The sequence below is a fragment of the Phalacrocorax aristotelis genome, chromosome 2 (assembly GCF_949628215.1).
Source record: "Phalacrocorax aristotelis chromosome 2, bGulAri2.1, whole genome shotgun sequence".
Lineage (NCBI taxonomy): Eukaryota > Metazoa > Chordata > Aves > Suliformes > Phalacrocoracidae > Phalacrocorax > Phalacrocorax aristotelis.
Genome location: NC_134277.1, coordinates 129,831,352 through 129,852,867, shown reverse-complemented (window position 1 = coordinate 129,852,867; position 21,516 = coordinate 129,831,352). Strand labels below are relative to the sequence as shown.

At 43.7% G+C, this 21,516-nt stretch overlaps 1 protein-coding gene across 4 annotated transcripts in view; it reads right to left on the bottom strand.

The window, feature by feature from the left end:
• TRIM55 (tripartite motif containing 55) overlaps positions 1-16,429 on the bottom strand; it is a 39,724-nt gene extending 23,295 nt beyond the window's left edge. For 3 of the 4 annotated variants that reach the window (XM_075085141.1, XM_075085140.1, XM_075085139.1), the window contains exons 1-7: positions 15,897-16,249; positions 15,310-15,482; positions 7,352-7,517; positions 5,555-5,650; positions 1,401-1,634; positions 299-321; positions 75-199 (exon numbers count right to left, since the gene is read on the bottom strand). In XM_075085141.1, the coding sequence (XP_074941242.1) occupies positions 75-199; positions 299-321; positions 1,401-1,634; positions 5,555-5,650; positions 7,352-7,517; positions 15,310-15,482; positions 15,897-16,085 (1,006 nt within the window). In that variant the 5' untranslated portion in view covers positions 16,086-16,249. Of the gene's footprint in view, positions 1-74; positions 200-298; positions 322-1,400; positions 1,635-5,554; positions 5,651-7,351; positions 7,518-15,309; positions 15,483-15,896 lie in introns of all 4 variants that reach the window. The other variant, XM_075085138.1, reaches the window with a different exon arrangement.
• Positions 16,430-21,516: the final 5,087 nt, after the last annotated feature.

The following is a 21,516-nucleotide window of genomic DNA, read 5'->3' as shown; positions in this document are numbered from 1 at the left end:
CTACTCAGTATCATCATGTAAATTACACACAGCTGCAATTTAAGGAAGCAATTGAGGTGAAATAAATGACATACCTCTATCAAAATCAATTTCTCGTATTATCTTTTCTTCCCTACTGAGGTTCACAGTGAACTGGTTCATATTTTCATACCCATCCTCTATTTTTTCCATTTGAAATCCTTTAGATGCTTCAGTAATTCTAAAATAGAGAGATTAGTTATTGGCCTTTGGATCTGCAGATAAATTTGTAATTTGTAATTCATTCTAAAGATCAAGAATCTCAAGTTTAAATACTTACTTTTGTAGCAATGTTTTGGCATTCTGTGAAAACAAAAAGGAAATAACTGACTTCTTAAATGGTTCAATTTTTTCAGAGATTTTATGTATTGAGATCTAATTCTTACACTGGCTGCTTCTAAATGCACGAATATGGACCTCATAAATGACAACCATGAGATCTATGAATGAGATCAAATTTGGATGGCAATTAGTATTCAGCTGAATAAACCTTTTAGTTCACCGAAGATTTTTTAGTTAAAATCTGAATATGGTGGGGAATACATACAATTTCTACAAAAATGAAATGGAAATACTTTTGCTCTCTTTTATTTTTTTGCATGTGTTTGTGGTGAAAAGCAATTGTTCTGTTACCTACTTTAGTCACAGTAACTATATCTTCTATATCTTTGACTACCCATAAGGGCATACTTCTGGAGCCACAAAATTTTATTTGTCTGGAAAGAATATTGTACTCTTCAAAGGCAATTATTTGATGAAAATATGTAGGGGGGGATTGTTGTTCTTGGGTTTGGTGTTTTTGTTTTTTGAGGAAACATCCTTTCAGCTTTTAATATAGAGGAATTGTAAACTTGCAGGACAGAAATTTTACACCAATGAATTCAGTGGACAGACTGCTAATGGCTTCCTAATCAGCTCTCCTGAGTTTATAGTAAGAAAACAGAAGAAAAAATATTAAGTAAAGACATAAAAATGTGAATTAGAGAATAGATATTTAATTTTTGGAAAGTTAATCACTCTGTCAATATGCAAATGAAATCTATAACTCACAGAATTTCATATACACATATATTATAGTGGTGGGACAATACAGATATGTCAGAAAATATGAAAATTGGCATTTCTTCTTTGGGGACCCGAAATTCCTACACAGGATAGTATATTTTGGTGTAAATAGCAAATACTCATGTTCTTGGTTTGGATACTATTCACAACAAGACTAGTCATTTGTCTGTGCTGAGGCAAGTGTTTAAAAAATGAGTTTGCATAAATGTTCACTCAAAGATGGCCAAACTCTGAATGTGCCTAAAATTGAGAAATGCTTAAATAGTTTTTCAATAAACCCATCAGTCTTTTTCTATCTTGATTTATAGACTTTATACCTGCAAAAACACTGCCATTTCTGGTTCTTCCATGAACTGGATTCCTGATTCAACCAGCTTTGACACAGCTTCCAAATGATCCGCATACTTCTTCATCAGGGAGCGGACGTGTTCCAGTTTCTCCTCTTGGGTTCTAGTGATTATTTGTGTCATCTCATTTTTTCTTTCTTCCAGTACAGAATAGAGATAATCAAATTTTTCACACAGCTGCTCTTTCTGTCGTCTGCAGCATTCCTGTGAATCATTTGGTTTACGTTAAACATGTTATGTTCTTAAAAGAGTTTCTATTTTTACTGTTACTTGGAAGCATTTTAATCAAAGAAATTCCTCTTTCTGAACAGTGCAAAGGATTCTGAATGACCCCAGAGACGTTTATGATTTTCAAAGTCCAAAGCTATTGGAACAAAAGTTTTAAAACTGGCCACAAACTCTGAGTTTCAAGCCACTGAAAGCCCCCAAACAGGTTACTGTATAATTTGTCAGTCTCCTAAAAATTGTGAAAGATATTTATGATGTCTGTAGTGATACATCAAAGTCTGCAGAAAAAGTAAAAACCCCCACCATATTAGCAGCTGGGTTCATTTGCACGAACAGAATGTTTTTTAAAGAAGCAATCATCTGAAATCAGCTTTTTTCCTACCAGAGAACCTGGAACTATCCTGGCTGGGCTTGGTTTTCACATATGCCCTCTTAGGCTCTATTTTTACAATAGGTGTCCATTATATTCCATTTACTGTGCACTGAATGGGGTAGAGGTACCACAAAGAAAATAGTGTGTGACATAAACACAAAGACAAGAAAGAGGAATCAGGTTCCAACCCTACCTTCAGGCACTGATTTTCACATCATTTTCTGAGACACTTTTATTGTTCTTCCAGCCAGACAACATAGCATATTTCACTGAGTAAGGAGGATGGGTTTGATGACTGCTTCATTGAGCACTCTCTGACAAGAACACAATGCACTTGCAAGGGAGGATTTATGGGGAGGAAATCGAAGACAGATTAACTATAATGTCTGAGATCTACCAAATAGAAGTACTTGAGGCATAACATTATTGTGGTTATATCCGGTTGTGGATGGTGGTGATTATTTAAATCTCTTTCCTAGGAACTGAGGCTGAATCAATTCCTCATTTTGTCCCTTGGGGCATAATGCTGAGATCCTGGCAGCACTGGATTATTAACAGTCCCACAGTACTTCTGGAAGTGATAAGACTGATCATTCATATTACTTGGTCAGAGAGAATCCAACTTTCTTCTTGACTTTCAGCCAGAGCTCTTTCCTACGAGTGGTGACGGTCTGCTCTATATGGTTCAAAGGAGAAAGCCTTTCCAATATGGACATGTGGCCAAAAATCACTGTCTACATTGAGGGTTGGGGGGCAAATACAGATCTTGTTGCTTTGACCCAAGTATCCACCTCTGCTTCCCAATGAGAAAGACTAGGCTGTACATACACTCCTAATTTAAAACTCCTTGCAGGGCAGGGCAGGCTTGTCCTGCTCTTCTGGAGGTGCTTGTCACTTTCCAGAAATTCTTCATTAGTGAATTGTAGGGTGGGGAAAAGGAAGCTTTCCAACCAAGTGAGTCACAGTTCCTGGGTGTCATTCTATTGTTCAGACCTCAGATAATCTTCCTCTCCTCTTTCACTCCTCTTCTAGCTTTCTCCCAGTGTTTCCTGCACTTCCGCTTGCTCCAGACTCCTCTTCAGTTTAGTCTACAATGACCTCCTCTGAAATGTCATTCAGATCACTTGTAAAACAACCTTAATTTCGAGACAGGTGTGTGCTATCTTTGCCATTTGACACAGGACAAGTGTTAGGGGAAGAAGAGCGAGTGACAAGCAGGGTGCCCTGAGAGATCCTTCCCTATCTCTAAGCTCTAATATATAATATTTCCTTCCAGGAGATATTAGAGTTGTGAACCTCAAGAGTGAGAGTGCAAAACAGGTTCATAACTGCAAATGCTGAAATATTCTCTTTCTGTAGAAAATGTTCCCATACAAAGTCTCTGCTTGATGGAATTACCCTAATCAGATTCTGAATAATGAAAAAGGTTAACAAATATATGACTTTCCATTCTAAAAAATTCTCAGCCTTTTTGGTTTTTTAAAGCATGGCTACAGCAGAAAGAAAGGAGTCCTTGCCACTGAGCATGGGTTGCACTGCTTGTTCTGAAGTATCTGTACTCACTGGCCTACAATATGAGCATTTGGAAGAAACACTAATTTTTCCTTCATTATTTGACTTGTATTGTTTACAGGGCTAAACAGTACTTAACTATTTGTTATTGTTTTCCATTATTTAGCATTTTATATTTCCTATTTGTATTTTCAGTATAATATGTGAATTTGGTCTACCTTTCAATCCGTTAAAAACTATACAACTATTAAGCAGGGTTTTTTTGTTTTCTCTATTGTTTAGGTTTGAATAGGAGCAATAGCTAAATATAGAACTGTAGGCTATTGCTTACTCCAGCTAAAAGAAAAATGATCATGTATTTTCTGCTAAAGCAGATACTTATTGTTCTCTGCGAAGTGTTAAGCAGAAAGAGGAGAGAATCCTGGATTATAAACATTATTTTCATGTGTGCACATTTCTCAGATCCAGCTGTAGCTTTTAATCTTCAAGGACAAACTGATGTCAATTCAGACAAAGTTCTTGTATGGTTGGAAATGTGATTTGCTTGAAATGTAACATGGAAGTGTCAAGGTAAGCTCTAAGATCTATTTTCTGCAATCTCTGGCTTTAAAGGTGAAAACATCTAAAGGTAAAATGCCTGTACTTTCTTCGGGATTCAAGTTTAAAGGTTAGACTTTAAACTGAGTGGATGACTCTGAGGAAGCTAGTTTCAGAAACTGTTGTATTTATTAAGGTATTTTTAGCATAGGGTTTTCTCCATACTTCAGACTAGATGTTTGAAGTTGTGTTTGTGGTTCAGCTAGTTCAACTTAAATGAGTATAAGCTTTTGCTTTTGTATCATTAAAATTTCTGCAGTTAACCTACTTGAAAGGCTTGTTCCTGTCTGCAAAGTCCTGATAGCAGCCAATTTTATCTTTGCAACATGAAGGCTTCCTGACTACAAAGTTCTGACTGCTGCTAACATGTTATCTCATTTACTTGGGCTAATGGTTTTATGTTCTTTGAACCAAACTTGGCCATTTTCTGTTCTTCATTGATCTAAGGAAATAGAAGCTTTGGACAATTGTGTATGTAGATTGTGGAATCAATTTTTCTTACCAATTAGAATCTATACATCTTGGATTAACTTCTTTTCTCTGCAGTTTCTCTTTTCTGCTCCAGTTCTGAAGGGTCAATATAATTCTAATTGGGCTGAGAGGGATGCGACTCCTTCAGTAGATCCTTCACCAAACTGATGATAAGATCAATTAATATGAGCTCCTTTCAGCCTATTGCTCTGTGATGCTCAGATTGGTCAGAGCTGATATTTGTATTTGCTTTGCTGGTGCAGACCTCTTGGAGGAAATGAAAACCACTTCTGCTATTGAATGACACAAAACTAATTCCAGCTCTGTCAAAGCAAGACCTTTACCAGAAAATCCAGAATCACAATAAGAACCTGAACTCTTCCCTCCAATGAGCATCAAAACCAGACTCCTTAAAGAACAAAATAAGTATATTTAATAACCACTTCTGCATAGGGGGCAAAGTAACCAAAGGCAGAGTTCAATGGCACACTTGGGAGCCATGCTGTGTCTACCCTATGGCTGAAACTAAGACTCTGTTCACAGGACCCGTCAGGCCTCAGACTAATACTGGTGTTTTACAGCTTTAGCACTAGATTGTAGATGTTAAATGAACTGGGAGTTGATGGCATTTTGTTGGATCTGCTTTTAACTTCAGTGATGTCTTATGCCACTAAAAATGCGGAGCAAGGCATGCTGATGTGGATTATCCTTACTCTTTGTCCTCAACCACGTGGCCAATGTCAGAGGCAGGGTGCCGAGCAGGACCAATCTTTTGGTTGAGGCAGTACAGCTGATACCGTACAAAGCCACAGGTAATGGTTTAGCAAAACAATGTGGGAATGCATGTGGGTAAAGTGAGGTCTGTTAAAGAATGATCGTTACCATCAGTTTAAAAGACGTGACTTCATGCTGAAATATCTGCATTTAAAGGGGAGGTACCTACCTCAACCGTCTTGCAGGTCTCCTCCAGCTGCGTGACTATCCCTTGTACTCTGTCATTGCTCCCCACCAGGACAGCAATGCCATCACTCAGCTCGGACTAGGAAATAAGGGGAGAACAAGCGGTGGGGGGTTTAGACAATGTCCCACTTCAGGGTGGCATATCTAACTGTGGGGAGCAGGGGATGAATGAGCTGTGCCAGGGTATTAGCTCTTCTTTCCAACAGAACCAAGGAAAATTGGAGCTTTACCTGCCCACAAGTTACCCACTAGTATTTTGACATTTGTTTCCTCTCCTGAAACACTATGAAAACACTGACATTTTGAAACTTTTCATGGAGAAGAAGCTGTGGTTTGGAAAGGAGGAAGCACTTTGTTCTAGGAGGCTCTTCTAGATGCTTTTGTCTAAAGTGTTATGTTTCAGCAGCTCAGAAATATTCCCTCTGGGTTTGTTGAGAGAAAAGTCTTTGCCTCTTGAGGGATTTTTTTTTTAGTGGCTGTGTCTAGCCACCCCACTGTATTATGTCCCTGATGGCTGTAGTTCTTGGTTCTGGAGAGAGGAGGCAGCCCATGGGCCTGGAGGGACCAGGGTGCTACAGAACCCCTGGCATAAGAGCAGTGGGGCTGGGGCTTTGGTGAGAGGGGAAGGAAGAGGAGGAAAGGGTGAAGGCTGAGCCACTGGCATGAGGGAAACAAGTGGAAGAAGGGAATGACATAAGTGTGGGGAGGGGGATGACTGTGGGATATCATTGGAAAAGGAGAGATAGGGAAGATAGTCCCTAGGGAACTTGGTGAGGGTGCTGGAGAGGGCAAGGTGCCCTTGGCACACTGCTGTAGTGACAGATGCAACCATGTCTGTGGCCTCCACAGCTTTGTAAAGGGTCTTTTGAATCACGCATCCTGCAGTCTCCGGGTTTTGGGCGTGGCGGCCACTTTCTGCAGGCATATGGGGAGAGAAATCACTGCTTGCAAATCTCCACACAAAGGGAGTGATCAGCAGCATGGATTTAGTCTAAGAACCTTCTCCCCCTTCTACCTCCCTTTTTGATTGAAAAGGATGTTTGTAACTACTTTCCTAAAGCGACTTCTCATTTGTAGTTTCCACACACAAGCATCTGTGTGACAAAGTTGGAGGCTGGGATTGCAAACTTGGCCTGTCTGATTGCTTGCCCCACTGGGGCCCTCCAGAAAAATGAGCTGTTTATCTCAGGAGAATAACCCAGTGAGTCAGGTTTTAAATTAATACTGTATTAAAAATAAACAAGTCTTTTACTGGTGACAGCAAGGGCAGAGGATGTTAGGTACATCCTGTGCTGCCAACTATTGAATATTCCTGCATTCACTTGCAGGAGGAGGTTTTTCACTTAAGTCTTCTTAAAAATAGGATGCTTAAAGGCAAAGGTGTCTGATAGATAACTGTTAGATTTGTAATGGTCTGTTCTCTTTCCAGTTCACGTGTTGGAAATCCCACTTGTTCTTCTGATCTAAAAGCACTAAAAAAGAGAGATTAGGAACCTTGAAAGAGAGATCCTCAGCTTCATGTCAAATTGTTGTCTAAAACGTTTACTCACTATGCTAACACTGTGTCCCCCAATCTTTCTGTGTGACTTCTCATAAATTTATTTTGCTGTTTTTCTAAACAGTCCCTACAGATTTGGATGAGCTTTTCACTCACACACAAAGGAATGGCAAAGGCACCCCCAGGGCCCTTTAGAACCTTGCAGGAAGCCCATGGGAATACTTTCCTGTTGATGGTCCTGTCAGTTTCTGGGAGGACTATGAGATACAAAAAGATATTTACCTTCTGTTGCTGGTAAACATTTGTGAGAGGAGCAACTTGACAGTCTTTGTGGGCACCAAAGACTTTGCACAAGGAGCAGGTGGGCATTTCACAGTTCAAACAGTAGATATTAATTCTCTCATCCTCGTGCTCTTCGCACATTGGCTGGTCACACTTCCTTTCAGGTCTGCAAAACAAAGCAAGTTTAAAACAGACTTGGTGCTCATGAGTTTCTGGTGACAACACTTAGGGTATCAGCGTGAAATAGGATACCTTTGTATAGCAGTGTCCAAGGCTGACCTGAATATGCAGAGTAGACTTAAAGCTGCTACACAGGATAACTAGATAGACAGCCGTACAGCTGAAGTCCTGACACAAGCAGGATGTGATCACAATATAGCAACATGACTTCATATGGGGATTCCAGCTGGGAGTGTGACTGAACACTTGCTCATATTTAAAAATGTAAATAAGCTCACTAAGACTGATCTCAGACTACTCGTGTACTTTAATTAGCATGTTATCCAACATCTGTCTGAAATATGAAACATATGTAATTCCTTTAGAATTCATCATGTAAAACATTGGGCACTTGGCCTTAATGCGGCAAAGCTCTTATTCAGGGGCTATTTTGAAGAGAGAGTTGTAGGTGTTGGTGGACCTTCATGCCCTTAACTCTATACCTCTGCTGGTGAGCTTTGTGAGGCCCAGGTCAGGACTGTCAATATCAAACAGAACTGGGTACTTTTGCCCTTTGCACTAGGCCAGCAACCAAAATAAGGCCTCACACAAATTAATTTTAGCTGGGTGGCACGCGTCTAGCTTGTACAGCATTGGAATTTTTAACAGTAGCTACTCAATTGTACCAGCCACCACGGGCATGAGGTACAAAAGAAGCATTTCTTTCCTGTGCTCAGCCAGGAGCTGTCACCAGACTATAGCTCAGTCTTGATCTTCTCTTCACCAATATGATTTAGCCATATACACACAAGTCAATCCCCGCTATTTTAGGAACTAATTTAATTGTAGCTTCCTCTAAACAAGCCACTTAGCTGACATTCCCAGTGTAATTGAAAGCTCTGGTCCAGTCTGTGTGGGCAAGCTGATGTATTTCTGATCCCACACTTCAGGCTTAGCACCTTGAGCACGTCTGCGGCAAGCACATGAGTGTGTGAGGATGTGGTACTGGAGCACAGAGTTAGTAGATCAATGGAGGGAGCGTGCCTGCGGGTTCAAGTGTCCAAAGGTTGCCACTCCTACTGTGTCAACATTAGATCTTTCCAATTTGAGCCATTATCCCCTTCTGCTACCACTTGGAAGAAGAACTATGACTATGACTAGTAGCAAGTGGAGCAATGACATCATAGAAATACATCTTGTCATCATTAGAGAGAAAATATTTTCCAAAACTGTAGAATTTAATGGCAAGATTTTTTTACAAGCCATTCTACAGAGCTCTGTAGGAAGGAGACAACCAGTCATTCCATTACAAGTTTAAAAATTCATGGAAAGGTAATTATTTTAGATTATATTACAATAAAGTTTTTCCATACAGTTTGGTAAAGTGGACATTGCATTTATTTTTTAATGACAAAGAACAGGTTTTCTCTTCTGAAGGGAATGGAATGTGATCAATTACATGTGTTTAAAAAAAGATTAAGTACCCACTAAAATGTCTCATGCATCCTTATTTTTTAATTTCAGGAGGGCACTGGAATGTAAAGGGTTCACAAGGAAAACCTGTAATCTGCAATATAACATGATATACCAGAATAAAACAAGATGGGCACTTCTGAAGGAAGCCTGTATTATTTGGGTCAAGTTTCCAGCACACATTTACATAAGGCACTCTGTGTGTCAAATTCAGCATCATTTCAATGCTAGTCAAAAGAGGTGTGTCTCCACTATAAAGAATGCTTTACATTGTTTGCAAATGACTGCAAACAGCCCCATATATATTCATGCTGTAGTGCACCAGTGGGAGGGCCTGCATGTGAGGGCAATAACAGACAATGAATTTCAAAGTGATTAATTAAGCCTGAAATAGCTGCTCTTCCTGCAAATATTTACAAGACCAGAACCAGAAACTACTAGAATGTTATTTGACACTGGAACGGTGCCACTAGCATGAAAGACACATCGCACAGGGCAAAAAGGCAATGGTGTCAAACAAGTTCAGCCAGAAGTAGCCAACCTTCAAAGGTGCCGCAAAGAGCTGGAAGAAACCTGGCAGAACTCCCTGAACTAGCGGGGTCCTGAAGGCAGTGACAGAAGACTAGAAGTAAACAGATCTATAGTCTCCTCTCTAAGCTTAGCAAAAGGAGAGGTTTTTAACAGAACATTCCCTGACTTCAGAGGAGATCCTCTAGGTCTGTGTAGTTGCAGCCAAGGCCAAAACACAACCCCTAAGTTTAAAATGGTGGCTGCTCCTGAAATGGAAGATTAAAGTGTAGCCAGTAGGAAAATGACAGCATGGCTTTAGTAGAAGAAAAGATTCATCATAAATGGACTTATGACCAAAGAAGCAGCAGGTAGCTGAAATGGCCTAATGGATTTGAGCTCTGGTTCTCTGACTCAGCTCTTTGAGGTGCTAAGCCTGTGTTTGACTGCTACAGGCTTGTTCTTTCCCATTAAAAGTGGATTTAGACCTTAATGTGCAAGAGTATTGAGCATGTTCTATGGGGAGGAGGATTCTCAGCACTGGTAAGGCTATACCTGGAGTACTGGGTCCAGTTCTGGGCTCCCCAGTACATGAGAGACATGGACATACCAGAGAGAGTCCAACAAAGGGCCATTAAGATGATGAAGGGACTGGAGCATCTCTTCTGTGAGGAAAGGTTGAGACAGCTGGGACTTTCAGCATGGATAAAAGAAGGTTCAGGCAGTTCTTAACAATGACCTTGATATTATCAATACCTTCAGGTATCTAAATACCTCAAGGGAGGGTGAATGAGGATGGAGCCAGGCAGGGACAGAGGCAATGGGCACAAGCTGAAACACAGATGGTTCTCTCTGAACATGAGGAAACAGTTTTTCACTGTGAGGGTGACTGAGCACTGGCACAGGTTGACCAGAGAGGTTGTAGGGTCTCTCCTTGGAGATATTCAAAATCCATCTGGACATGGTCCTGGGCAACTGGCTCTGGGTTATCCTGCTTGAGCAGGAGGGCTGGACCAGATGCCCTCCAGAGGTCCCTTTCAACCTCAGCCATTTTGTGATTCTGTGATTTAGTGAGGAAATTAAAAGTTGCTGGGCACATAAAGGAACACACTTTAATTAAGGACATAGTAAGACCTTAGCAAAACCACTGTTTATTTACAAGGCATGTTTTCCTTAGTATTTCTACAAATCCAGAAAGATCTGTATGGAAATTCTGAATCTAACTTAGATAGTGTTTTTACTGAGGACCCTAAGATAGGTGTAGCCCCTACTGTACCATCACATCACCTAGTGCCTGCACCTGGTCAGGGGATGGAGAGAATCTGCATGACTGTATGAGGCACAGTCAGGTCATTTGTGAACATATGAAACTGTATTGGTCCTGGTATCAATCTCAGGCATACATCACTAATGACTGGCCTCTACCTGGCTTCATGCTGCTCACCATAACCCTTTGAGTCTGGAGTTCAGCCAGTTTTCAGCCCACCTCACTCAGTGTCCACTGTCCGCTCTAGGCCTTATTTCATCAGTTTGTCAATAAAGTTGTTACAGGAGACAGTGTCGAAAGTCTAGATAAAACAACACCCACTGCTCTCCTCTCATTCACTGAGTTAGTCATCTCACTCTAAAAGTCTTTTGGGTTGGTCAGGTGTGATTCCCCCTTCATAAATCCATACTGACTCTTCCTAAACACCTTCTTGTCTTTTATATGTTGCAAATGGTTTCCAGGACGGTTTGCTCCAACAACTTTCCAGGGACCAGTGCGAGGATGACCAGCCTGTAGTTCCCTGGATTCTACTCCTTGCAATTCTTGAAGATTGAGTAACATTTGCTTTCTTCTGGTCCAGCCCTCAGGAACCTATCCCAGTTGCCACGACCTTTCAAAGATTATTGAGAGTGGCCTTGCAATGACATCAGCCAGCTCCGTCACCACTCATGGGTACCTCCCATCAGGCAGTTCACCTTTTAAAATATTCCCTAATCTGATTCCCCTCTACTGATGATAAGTCTTCCTTGCTCTACACTGAAGGCCGATCTTACCAGTAACGACCAAGGTGAAGAAGGTATTGAGTACCTTGGCTTTCTCCATGTCTTTTGTCACAGGACACCCTACCCCATTTAGCAGTGCACCCACACTTTCCCTAATCTTCCTTTTGCTGCTTGTGTACATGTAGAATCTCTTCTTGCTAGTCTTCACATCCCTCACCAGATTCAGTTCCAGGTGGGCTTTGGCTTTCCTAATTCCATCTGTACATGCTTGGACAGTGTCTCAAAATATTTCTGAGTCACTTGTCCACATTTTTTTTTCTTATTTTTTAATCTTTTATTTTTATCAGGAGCTCCTTGTTAATAAATACAGGCACCCTGCTACCATTGCTTGAGTTTCTGTATATGGGATGGACCATTCTTGGTACCGGGGCCAATATGGTTTCATATGTTCAGGTGGTCCCTGAAAATCAACCACAATGATGGACTCCCACAAAAGCAGTGAACCAGGTTAGAAATGAGGCTTGAAAAAATGAGAAGACCAAAAAGGTTCATAGGGACATAGGGATTCCTGCAGCTCCATTACACTGGTACTATTGCGAACGCCTGGCCCAAGAAAACCATTGGTGCAGGTGACTAGGGGCTTTGTCTCCGTGGGGAAGGATCCAAGTGATGTCTCTCCTCACTTCTTTTGCTGCACAGTCTGTGGGGCTTTTCCTGCAACTCCCTTGCCCATGTCCCTGGCCCAGCCTATCTGAGATGGCCAGACATCCCTGCAGCCTGTCCTCGAGAGCCACATCCTCCCTCTGGAGCTCTGGCTGAGGCCTCTGAGGTGTCAGGGGTAGCTGCTGCTGGTGGTGCTGGCGACCCCACCCTGCAGCACAGCACCACCATTGCAAAGCCCATGCACACTGCTCCCAGCACAGTGTCTGGTCCCTGCTGTGCACAGTGCTACATACACTGCTCTGTCTGTGCTCAGGGTTGCAGGGACAGCCTAACTAGGGCTCTTCCTGGTAGGTGCAAGGGAGAAAGGGTGCTCCACCCTCCCTGATCAGGATTCAGTTGGTAACAAATCCCAAAGCACTTTGGGATCAGGAATAGCTGGCCAAGCTGGTTAGAGGCTGCCAGAGCTTGTGAGAAGTCCACAGACTCCTGTTGCTACCCTTTCCTGGTAGCAGCAGGCACTCTGATATTCCTCAGATGGTTCAGGTAATCAGTGCCTACAGACTTTCAAACACTGATTTAATATTTTAGCCAACTCTATTTCCACTGGGTTCAGCCCTTTGGCATCCTTTAAAGCTTTGTAGAAGCCACATCCTGCTTGAAGATTTCTTTCCTTGTGCCACTAATAGATTCTAAATTGGCCAACAGGCTACCTGCCATCAACTGTAATTTGATGAGCAATGGGATAAAAGACCATACGGTGTGATTCTTAGTAATAGGAAGAGCTGCATATGAGGACTTGGGTATACCCTGCCAACCCCATAACCCAGTTTCTGCCCCAGCTCTTATTTAAAAAAAAAACAAACAAAACAAACAATTCCTTAATTCAAATAGAAACTAAAATTTTAAAAAATATTTTTGAAAGAAATTATTTTTGCCTAAGCAGGAGACAAAGCTTGCTCCTTAGCTGAGTTCCCCTCCCTCTCCTAAGTTCACGTGAAGTGCAGCGGGGAGCTGGCATCATTCTGGCACACACAGTTATGGTGAATTATACCCACATGAGGACTCGAGGGGGAGAGGCTCCTGTCTGGAAATTACATGTGCTGCTGGTTTGAAGGGTTGTCTTGGGAAGTAACAAGGAGCGCACAGCTCACCCTTCTTCTTATGTACCTCTGCCAGACCCCAGACCTCTGTATGGAGGAGACTGGTACAAAGGGAAAAAGTGGAGAAGACTTGATTTCCCTTGACTTTTTGGTTTCAGTGGGACAGCACAGGGTAAAGCCATGGCAGATCTTGCTCACACTCTCACGGGAGCCTGAGGAACGTTAGGCAGAGGGAGATAAGCAGCTGAGGCCTACAAAGTGCCAAATAGTTTAGATAATGCTGCTATGCATTGCTGCTGCTACGTAACTCTGATGATAATTTTCATTCTAAGGACATATGTGAAGGTTAAATAAGCACCTTAACAGACTAAATAAATGAACCTTTTGGACAAATATCTAAGCAAATACCTGTTCATATTTATAATTTTTTCTATTGTCCCCTTTTATTAATCATGTTGTATTTTGTGGAATTTAAAAAAATCTACTAAATCTCTTACATTTCTGTTTAACTGAATTTTGTTCCAATTGCCCATGAACTACATGGGGAAAGGAGCTATATTCCTTTAATATTTTTTAAGTTAAATAAAACTGTGAGCTGAAAAAAACCCAAATCCAAGAAAGACATGAAGCCATACATGTCCAGCTTATTTGGTCAAAAGCAAAGTCCACCACTGTACCTCTGCTGATTCATTTCCTCTGAGATTTTCCTGACTAAAATAATATTTGGGTATCAATGACACACACAAGGGTAGCTGGCCTTCCCTTGGCACTTAGTGCAAAGGGCAGCAGAAAGGACAATTTTAAGCCAACTTTGTGCTCTCCGATGCTTTGAAGCTCCAACCTATGCCCAGCTACAACAGTCCCTGATGGGATTCAAACAGCCAAGAATAGCCAAAGCCACCACTGGGCTCCTAAAAGTCCTCTCTGCTGGTGACTGTCCTCCTCTACTGGAGGAGGGTAGAAGTGCCCCAAGCCACCCAAGGCGCCAGGCTCTGAAGGTTGTGTCCACCTGCAGCAGTGGTACCACCTCATTGCCCCTGTGAAACCCAGCTGCTTGTTGGGGTGGGATAGGTAGACTCTCAGGGAGCACAGCCAGGATTATGCCTTCGTTCAGGTGCACAAAACACCTTGCCATACAAAAGTGACCCTAATGATGCATGCTGGTGGCAACAGGCAGCTTCCCTGGGTGGCGAGAGCTGCTTGCTTGGCAGCCTGGGAACAGGTTTAGCTTCCCCCCTACTAAGTTCCTCAAGGTGGTACCATGCATCTGACCCATCCCAGGGCAAGAAGGACAAGAACACAACCTTCTTCTATTGCTGGATCCGTTACACACCCAATGCAGGCAATTAACATTCAGGAGTAATCTTACTTTTTAGGATTAACCCATTCCTCTGCTCTGTGTGGCACAGCCACACAGCACTGATACATATTATTTCTGGCTCTTCCTTCTTTTTTATGGAATCCTAAATAAGACTTGATTTCATGAGTTCACAATCCAAGCTGACAGGAATGTAGATTTTTTTATTGAGTTTTGATTCGACATTATGATGCAGGGTATCTTCTGTGTGAAATTCAGTTTTCTTCTTGTTTGCACTGTCTGTCCCTCAGGATTTTCTAACAAGATTTGAAATTTCTTTCCCTTCTTTAGCATGAGAACACACAGGTTAAAGACAAATAAGACTCATCTGAACTGTTTTTAAAATAAATTATGTGAAACTAGCTAATTTTCCCTTATTCATGTGAGCAGCCATGCTGACCTCAAGGGCTTTGCTTGCACCGGTAAGTGTTACTCATGTGAATAAGCATGGCACAATCATCTGCTGTAAGTGGAAGCAGGGAAATTCGGCATCTATTTGGATACATTTTTCTGTGTTTAGTGAGGGCTTACTCCATTACACAGCAAACAGACAGGCATGCGCTGCAGCACAGTCCCTTTCCACATTTCCAAAAGAGAAAACAACATCATTTTGTGCGACAAACAGAAAGACCAGAAGGCCACTGCAGCCTCCTAAGCCATTTCTGCTTTTGTGGCAAACCTCCTCTGAAGGGTACACATTCACTTGTTACCTTGTGGACTCCTGCTTGTAGATGTCGATGATGTTCTCCACCAGCAGGTTCCTCTGCAGCCCGTAGACGCCATGCCGGTCGAGGACCACTTCGTGCCTGCAGGAGGGACAGCGAAAGCGGCCTCCCGATGCCACGGTTGTGCCTCCCCTGGTCGGCAGGTAGGGGTTGGAGGCCTGCTCTTGCCAAGCAGCACAAGGAGAGGTGCGTAAGGCCATGCAAAACCATGAAAAACTCTTTCAAAAGCAGCGGGGCAAAAACATGCTTGTAGCAAACCATTTGTCAGCATGCCCAAGGACAGGATAGGGGCAACAAGCTGCCCCCAGGAAAGTGCCTGGCAATCGCAGGGTGAGGAGCTGGTCCCTGGTTTCTAACATGCGGCCATGTCCCCGCAGCTAACAGGTGACACTTTAGTCTGCTATGAGCTCAGCCCTGGCCCCCAGGGACGCTCAACTGCTGCTTTAAATCACTCCCCCCCAAGTCTTACTGACTGTTAAAAGGAACTCACTAAAACATGTAAAAATCTGCTTTTCCATTAATTTCAGCCAGTGCCACTTGGGAAGCAGAACTTTCTGCGGGAAGAAACCTACCTGGAAAATGTCGCTGGCACATTTCCGACAGAGGTTGTGCTGACAGGGTAGGATGACCACAGGCTTGGTGAACATCTCCAGGCAGATGGGGCAAATCAGCTGTTTCTCCAGGTTATCCATGGTTTGCTGCTCTTTGGAGAAGGACTTGTAGTTCAGGGAGGTGCTCATCCCTAGCTTTTCCAGGGTCATACGCTCAGGATCACGGCCTCGTGGAGGGGTTTCCGGGTTGATTTCCCTTGAAATAAGTCCAAGACTGTGCTGCGATCAGAGGCTATCTGGGTTGCTCTGGCCAGAGGACATTGTTTAAACGAGGGGCCGAAGGGAGCTGGGGCTGTTTTTAGCAGCGCGGCGTCACGAGATGCCATCCTGCCGTGCCCATATAAGCGCGTGAGAGTAGGACAGGCTGGGACAGGTGACGGCTGGCGGGGGGACGGGGGGGCGGCCGGCGGGGCCCTGGCTCTCCTCACTTGCACATGGCAGCCTTCACCCCTTGAGAAGGAGGGTGAGCGATAAGCAAATGCAGTCCGCTCTCCCCCTTATCTCTGCATGGCGGCGGAGAGTGTAGGGCTGCCCCAATCTGCCCAGCTGCACAGTGCAGCCTCATAAATACTCTGTTTGGAGCAAGCAGCTGTGGCTGTGAGATGCAGGACATAATTTTACCTGTGTGTTTCAGCAGGCTCTGGGATCTTGCCTTTCCAAGGTGTGAAGCACATGCAGTTGCTGGAGAAGACAATAGGAGTGATGGCTGCGCCAGAGCTCAGACACTTCAGGGTCTAAACATGTCACCACCTTGAAAACCAGTTAAAAAAACTTTGCCTGCCTATAACTATGCTTAAATTTCTTCCGGTGTGGTTTGTTGTTTTTTTTTTTTGTTAAGGAGCTGTAACATAAGAATCTAACAGGACTATTCAAGCCATTAACTCCATAGAGGCTTAAATATGAACCAAAAACATTATTTGAATGTCTTGATGAGAGACAGAAGAAATACAGTACAAAAAGCTTTCAGTTGTACTGCTAGAGAATAGGTGCTAATTGTATATGCTCTCTCTCTACATAGTTTAATTCAAATAGATTTCAGTTTTGGGGACTGCTGTGTTTATATCTGTTTATTAGACACTGATACCCCTCTCAGCTTGGCACTTGTTCCAGAGTTATTTTTAAAATGACAGTTTCCCAGATAATTTGTGGCATGTGATGCCTGATCTTAAGGGAAAGCCATCTGTGCTTCTACTTGCCAATAATTTATCACACAACTGTACAAGCAATAAATATCTCATTCTCCAATTTAAGCCAAAGTCCCTCCATGTACTGTATAATATCACTTTGCCACTGTACTGTACATGTAATCAGAATATTGTCTTCTCTTTTAATCAATAACCCCGACTCCAAAGCAGGGCTCTTTATCTGCCTGCAACACCAGTCTGGAAACTGTGTACTTCAGGGAAATATAAAAGTGAAGATTTTCATTGATTTCCGAATGAAAATAAATACTATTCTCTGCATGAAATGGCAATGAATCACATTAAATTAAATGTATGATTGACTATTTTATTTTCAATGCCTTGCATGCTTTTTAAGTGTTTGGGTGAAATCCTGCACCCGTTTGCAGCCCACCAAGGTGGAATTTCCCCTATGTAAACATACGCATTTGTCAGCAGTCACATAAAAAACAAATAGATTTTTCTGAAGTCTTCCATTCAGGGGAAATTTATGATAGCTTAGTTAAACCCAGTTGAAATCACACCTTTTCTTCAACTGCCTAGTGCAGACAAGAGCCTGGAGCCGAGTGGGAGAAGCTGCTCCGGCAGCTGAGCTGCGGACAGCTGGGATTTTGGCAGGGCTGGCAGGGAGCTTTTCCTGGCAGCAGCGAGAAGATACTTCTCTTCTTCCCCTCCCCTCTGTGGCCGGGTCAGAGGTGACATTCGCATCTGGAGGAATTTGAACGCCTCATTCCTACCCTCCTAACTCTGAGTCAGCTGCTCCTTGCACATCAAAACCTGCTTTAATAAGGGGCTTTGAATTAGATGAGGAGAACTGTCCTTGCCTGGCAAGGTGGGCACTTCCACCTTGCTGCACAGGCAGAAACAGAAAAAGTCTGGAAGGAAAAGCTGAAGGTTAGAAATGTCCCTGAACAAAACACCTGCATATGGTGATTTAGGGAACGGGGTGTTCACGGCATGGAAAAAGTCTGGTAGATTGTGCCGCTGGGTTGGTCCTTTGCACAATGAGCTGAGGCACCTCTCAGGGTATAGTGTGCCTCTGGGATGTAATTCTGGTGAATTTATACTTACCTGTGGTAGCCCACAAAAGCCTTCTGCTAACAGGCTGAGCATGACACCTGATGCATCTGCAGAGGACATCTGATGGCAACAAGGTGAAGGAAAATCTACTGCTGGTTTTCCCCTTTCTGTGTGCGGAAGTACACTAACACGGAGCAGATAATAAACAGCACAACCACAAAAAGGAGCCGACAAAACAAAGATGAATCCACCTTCTACAGCCAGGCCTAAGCTGAAATATTTTTCTGGCAGGAAGATGTATGTCAGACATGTGAAAAATCAGTACAGGTTTTTCTGTCAAAGTATTATGAGCCACAGCAGCGATTGCTAGGTAAAGAAATGAGGAGGCTCGGCTGCACTTGCAAAGGCTGGGGGAGAAGTGCCAGGAAAGCCACGCGTTGTACAACTGTGCTGCAACAAGGAGGAAGAGAAGAGCAAAGCCCAAGAGGCTGCGGAGCTACAGGATGGTCCTGCAGCTGGTCTTCAGCAGGGATTGCTGAGGCTGGACCTCGAAGGACTCACACTGAGAAAGAGGCACCCTCCTGTCTCTCCCTGGCAGCCCTGTCACCCTCCTCTTCCTCCCCTTCCACACCCACAAGGGAAGACCACCAGCATGCACAGCTGTCCACCTCCAAAGAGTCGCCAAGCTAAGCCATCTCTCAAGAGCAACAAAGGGCAAGAGGACCCGCTTTAACCCCGCTCCTGGACAGAATCTCTGGATATCTGCCAGCTACCACCAAGAAGAAAATATCTTTTTTTATTTATTTTTTTTAGTATTTCTTGCCCAGGAATGTTACCTGGCTTTGTTGACAAAACCAGAACACTAGTTCCTAGAGATATGCTTGCTTTTAGAGACATTTCTGCTAAGTTGTCTATTTTCGCAGCTGAATAACTGCTTGGAGGCTGTGGACTGACGGCCAGGAGAGCCTGGAAGGCTGGCTGTGAAGCAGCGGGTTTAGGAAAGGGATTTGGAGGAGGAAGGAGAGGTTAAGAGATGTCCAGGTTCAGGTTTCAATGCCTGTGCTGGTTTTGGCTGGGATAGAGTTAATGACGTCCCTGGGTTTTGCATTCACAGAATACCCCTCTGCAACCTCTTATCTTGTACCAGTGCTGTGAAGCTCTCCGGTGCCAGTCACAGAAAATCTGCCCTGTGGCTCTTTTGTATGACTCAAAAACAAAGAGAAAAAGCATTTTTTTTTTTTTGCCAGAGGACAACTCCCATGTGATTTACCTCTCCACTGAGCCCAGCAGAGACAAAGCCCACTGTACAAGCACTGGACTCCTTGCTCAGGCATCCTCACTCAGACATGGTGGATGCAATGGAGCCTCCTGGTCCATGGGGTGATGGTGCCCTGGCCTGCTGCCACCCCACCTCCCGCCTGTTCCTGGGGATGAACGAGCACCCTGCCAACTCTGCCACCCACCCCAGGGGTGGCAAGACACCTCCACCAGCAGCTGCCTAAAGCAGATGGGCAGCTGTCCATCATCCCCTGAGCAGAGATTGACACCCACCCCCACCCCACTGCCTCCAGCAGTTCCCCATGCTCCCAAGGCTGGCAGGACTCACCTGAGGGCTTTGTACGAGAGCTCAGCTGCTGGAGGAGGACAAGGCTGGCAGGTACCCTTGTGGGCAAGAGAGGGGAGCAGCCACCGCTGCTGTGTGCGTGGACCCCTGGACCAACCTGCCTGTCTCCCCCCAGCTTTGCCCTGCCTCACTCACCTCTGCCAAGGAGTCCTTACTGCCCACGCAATACAACATCCTTACAAAATGAGTAAAATGACAATGCAGCTTTCCCCTCTTCCCATTCCTGCTAACTCTTCTTGCTGTTTTGACAGCAAATATTTGCAGTTTTAGCCAAGCATCCCTGGAGGGCAGGGGGTGGCTCTCCACCCATCTCACTTTTCATCTGTGCCCATTTACCCTGCAGTGAGCAGTCCTCAGCAGTGGATGGTGAGCATCAGCATTCTGACCTGCAACAGGCATGTTGCAGAAACTAAAATTTCACTTACATTTGCAACAACTTACTAAGCAGGTGAGCCAGCTATAAGATGAAGCCCTCCTGCCTGTACAAGTGTGAACTGCAAATGGTACCTTGTATTTAATGATTTTATTGTGATCACCAAACATCCATGATAAATATAGAAACTACCCTTGTACATGACTCAATTTATGCAGCAAAAGAGCCTTTGCAACAGAGACAAGTGCTTTCAAAAGCAGTTGCCTTTTGAGACTGACATTTTTCCTCTCAACATATATATTCATCTTTGTGTACCTCATATGTGATGATAGGCCACATGCGGTCAGTATTTGGAGACCTTCTAAAAACAATCTGGTTTCACATCTCCAGGAAAACAAGGACCAGCACAGGAGCTAATGACGTCTTCTGAAATTTCCTTTTGCCCCTACAAAATCACAGCAGCAGGGGCAAACTCAAAGCATTTCTAAGGGTGAGTCACTGGGAACACATCAAATATGCAAGAGCACAGGATTTCAGGGACAAGTAACAAGGACCAGTCAGAGGGATGATGTCAGTCCTTTTCTTTTGAGTAGGGGATGGACGCTGACCTGAGCTGAAGCATGCTCAAAAGCAGCCCTCTCTTGGCTTATCCATGCTCAAGGAGCTTCCATGGTTTGCAGCAAAGAGAGAGAAACATGGGATAAATGGGAGGATGAACTACATTTATAATTTCTGTTCCAGATTCATCGGCAGTACCAATATAAATTATAGCAGACAAACATCAGAGATTTGGATTAAAAGACCCTGAAACAGGGAGTGTCTGTGGATGAACTCCATCGGGGAGTCAACCTCTGCATGCTGTGGCTCTGCTGCCTGCAGGACACCAAACTGTGGTGTTGCTGCTCCCAGCTGCCTGCCCAGGGGAAGGAAGGAGGGTCCTGTGGCTTCCTGCTGCCTTCCAGCAATGCCAGCAGCCCAGCGTGGACCCGAGTGTCACCTGGCTTTAGGGGCCACAGGAAAACAGAAAGCCCTGCCAACAGAAAGTCCTCGTTTCCCCACAGTCCTTGAGACTGGGATGAGAAATGGTGGTCAGGCCGTACTCTTCAGGGAGGCCATCCCCAAATGGTGATTCAGATGAGGCATTTATCATCTTCCCTGAAACTACGTGTATTCTCAAAAGTCCCAAAATCAGTGAGCTTGAAAAGACAGGCTGCTGGTTCTGTGGAATAACAAACATGAGAACAGTTGTTCAGCATCTCCCCAAGCAATACACAACTTTACAAGCCCAGGGGTACCCAAACCCTCATCCCCTCAACACAGTACTGCTAGAAAGAGATCTACATTTCACATGCAAGGCATCAAAGTATGTCCAAAGCAATGCAT